This window comes from Crocuta crocuta, unplaced genomic scaffold, assembly GCF_008692635.1.
Source record: "Crocuta crocuta isolate KB4526 unplaced genomic scaffold, BGI_CrCroc_1.0 scaffold1133, whole genome shotgun sequence".
NCBI classification, from domain to species: domain Eukaryota; kingdom Metazoa; phylum Chordata; class Mammalia; order Carnivora; family Hyaenidae; genus Crocuta; species Crocuta crocuta.
Genome location: NW_027530366.1, coordinates 330,806 through 334,399, shown reverse-complemented (window position 1 = coordinate 334,399; position 3,594 = coordinate 330,806). Strand labels below are relative to the sequence as shown.

Genomic DNA, 3,594 nt, shown 5'->3' with positions numbered 1-3,594 from the left:
GCATACCAAGAGCCAAAAATACTGTGAAAAGTTCCAGGTCTGAGTCCAGAAGTTATTCTTTATATTAATAACTCAGCAGAGATTTCTCAGGGCTATGACCCCTTTTAGTTATCTTTATACTTTCTGTTAGATTCTCCTGAAAGAATCTAAGAGAAAAACCCAAACGTGACAACTAAACCTGAACTTGAAAATGGCTGGAGGCATAAACTCAGTTATCTTATGCTTATATAATCAAATATAAATTGTATCAAAAAGGGGTCTGAAATAGATTAAGTCCTATGAGGGCAGCCTTCAGAAAAATCCTAGTGGAGAAAATGGTGACCAATTCTTTGCATCTGCCCCCTTCTCCAGCTTAAGGTAATAAATTGTGTACTTGCAACGTTAGGAAATTCTGTAAATTCCAGCCCAACCCTAGCCATGTTGCTTTATGGGAAATAAAAGTATTTTACTACTTCCAGAGACTGTGTACACTAGAGCAGAGATGAGGGCTTTGCTTAACATTATGTTCTTCAATCAGCACTGCTGACCTTGTAAAGCTGCTGTACCTTTCTAAGAGAATGAAGAAAAGAACTTGACAGTTGGTTACCATTTAAAATCTATGTTCTTCACATCTATTTTGCTTCCTTTCTTTCTTTCCCTGGGAGTCTATCACTTGATATTCATGTTCTCTGTGGCTGCCAGAACTTTATCAGGGGCTCATCCACTAACTTCTTTCTGGTTGCAAGTATTAAATCCAGGCATCCACATGGTATCTGAACCAAAACACTGTCCATAATGCACTCTGCTCATTTTCTGAACCAAATGCAACACATGTACAGATTTAGCAGATGCCTCCAAACTTACCATATATAAATTATTCAGCACTGATTCATGTACTTTTTAAAAAATCTGACATCCAACTGGCGCTTTTCCTGTACTAAGGCATTAAGGCAACACAAGGCACTCTCCGAGATGAAAAGACATCATGGCCTGCTATTAACAAGGAAAGGCCGGAAAGCAGAACTGCCTCAATTCTTAGTGGTTTAAAAAGGTTAATAAAATGTCAATAGGTTATATACATCATCCACTATCCATTTTCAAATTCATGCACGATAATATGAAATGTCAGACTTGTGTTTCTGAAGTCTAATAAAAGATCATGCACAAAAAATAGTACTTTCTCAAAAGTCCACAATTATCCTGGTAACTCTAATTTTCAAGGGGAAATAAAGTAAACTTTGAAACCTTGGTGCTAATAACTAATGCAGAAAAACAGTACACCATCCCCACCATCAAAATGCATTAAACTCCACCAAATGGGGAGATGATGTTATATGCTGTGTGACACTGCTTTAAGAATGGCTTTCAAGCCCACATTTCTCTATGTGATAGCCCTGTGTGGAGCCAGACACCCTCCAGCTTGAAGATACAAGTGGCAAAGCACTACAGGTACCCTTTACTAGGTTTCTTGACTAGTTATTCAGGAGACATGGGTTTTACTGCTCTCTGCCCCACACCCCTGATGTCAGGAGCAGTAGTATGACTTTAGTGAGTTTTTCAACCTTAGGCCTTGGTTGTCTTGTCTATTAGAATGGGGAAAAATACCTTACCCTGTCTGAAGGCAGAGAGCTACACCAGATGATCCCTCATGCTCTTGTTCAGCTCTATAATTCTATGCTCTTTCTTAACTGTATAACTGTGTATTCTTTCAGTAATTAATCACTACTGTCAACAACCTCATATCACTCTTAATGCAACAGAAATCCACTTCTGCTTTTACTATCATTGAAAATGGAGGACAGCTAAGTGGTACCCTGCTCCACCTCATGAGATTTCAGATATATCAGTACAGCTCTTTAGTTACTTCTCATTTTAAAAATACAAATTTGGAAACTTGAGTCCTATTGCTTTTATGTACTGGGTCTCAATGACCACCAGTGTAATAAATATCTTTTTTATACTTCAGACACACTTAAAGACAGCTGGCAGGACTTTGGTGGATTCTCGTGGAGTCAGAGGTCTCTGAAATGGGAAAGATTAGGGACAAATTCCAGGGACCACACTTAAGTGTTAATTAAGCACAGGAAACACATGACCACCAATGGATTGCATTACCTTTTCTAGGAAGCTGTCTTCTTCCTGAGAGCAGAGCAGGAAAAGAAAGTCATTGACAGACAGAAATTAGAATTAATTTACAGAATTAGAAACAGACCAGTATTATTAGAACTCACTAGCTTGCTAGATACATACACTTTAAACAGCTGTAAATTTTTCAAATAAATTATTGTTGAAAATGGAACGTTTTCTCTATATGCAAAGTTCTCTATCGTACATATTAAATGCTCATGTAGTTTATGGAGATTATCACTCAAAAGACATAAATGTGCAGTCCTAGTCTTTTGTGTCCTTTGGCAGCTGCCAGCTGATCTGGCCAAATGCCCAGTGATAGCTCCTTTCCATGTGCTTCCTGGAGGCAGGCCCTGCTGCTACACTATGTGGCTTCCTAAGTCATCCTAATGCCACTCAATGGGCGAATTTGGTTGTGAGTCTGACAGTGGCTATTCAGAAGGAGAACAATTGGCTTCTCCCCTCTCCCTGTCATTCCTCTCACCCTAAGCAGTATCACACACTCTTTTCGCTCACCACATACCTACTCCCCTCCTCAAAGGCCCCAAGACTTCCCAAATATGGAAGTCCCTCTGAAATGTAAATTTATTTCATTTCAGACCTTTGTGGACCAGAAGACTCATTATTATCCCCTATTGTGTTTTCTTGTATGGTATAAGAGAAAAAACCTGAAGCAAGGGAGAGGGAAGAAGGCATCTTTTTAATCAGCTCTGTCTTCTGTGCTCTTATTATAATCCAATAACAAGAGCAACAATAACTACTGCCACCACTTAGAGAGCATCTGCCATGTACTGGAAACTATAAAGTACTCGTATACAATGTCATTTAGTCTGCACAAGTGTGCACAATAGATATTATTCCCATTTTACAGATGAGGAAACTGAGGCTCTGCCAGGTTAAATTATTTGCCCAAGATCATACTATTAGGTATTAAGTGGCAGGTACAGGATTAGAACTCAGGTCTGACTCTATATAGCTTTACCACTATGGTCCCCTAGACAACTCAAAAAATACAATCTGGCTGCTTCCTGGCAAAGAGGCAGGGCAAGGCTGTGAAAAAGACCATGAGAAACAAAGCACCATGGTTAGTGGAGAGAGTACAGGCACTAGTGGTAGACAGTCCTGGGTACAAATCTTTGTTCTGCTTCCTATTAATTTTGTACAGACCTTAGGCAAGTTACTAAATTTTATAAAGCCTCAGTTTCTTCATCTCCAAAACAGGGATAATGATATTTACTTTGTAGGGACAAGGAAACAGCCTCAACGCCAGACATGGCAGGGCACTGGTAGTGCAGTATGCCAGCACGTCCCCAGCTACTCCCAGCTGGAATCCTTCCAGTGCTGCCATGGGCCACCAAGAACCCGAGTATAAATCACACATCTCATGTCTGACAGTAAAAGGAGGACCCCTGATCTTATACTATGAGAGACATGCAGGAGGCTGGAAGTAGGGGATTGTGTGCTCTCTGATGTTCCAAAAGGTAATGC

The 3,594-nt window shown here is 40.0% G+C and overlaps 1 protein-coding gene across 1 annotated transcript in view; it reads right to left on the bottom strand.

Annotated features, from left to right (window-relative positions):
- OCRL (OCRL inositol polyphosphate-5-phosphatase) overlaps positions 1-3,594 on the bottom strand; it is a 49,950-nt gene that overhangs the window by 6,784 nt on the left and 39,572 nt on the right. The window contains exon 18 of the mRNA XM_077766170.1: positions 2,095-2,118. Within this exon, the coding sequence (XP_077622296.1) occupies positions 2,095-2,118 (24 nt within the window). The remainder of the gene's footprint in view (positions 1-2,094; positions 2,119-3,594) is intronic.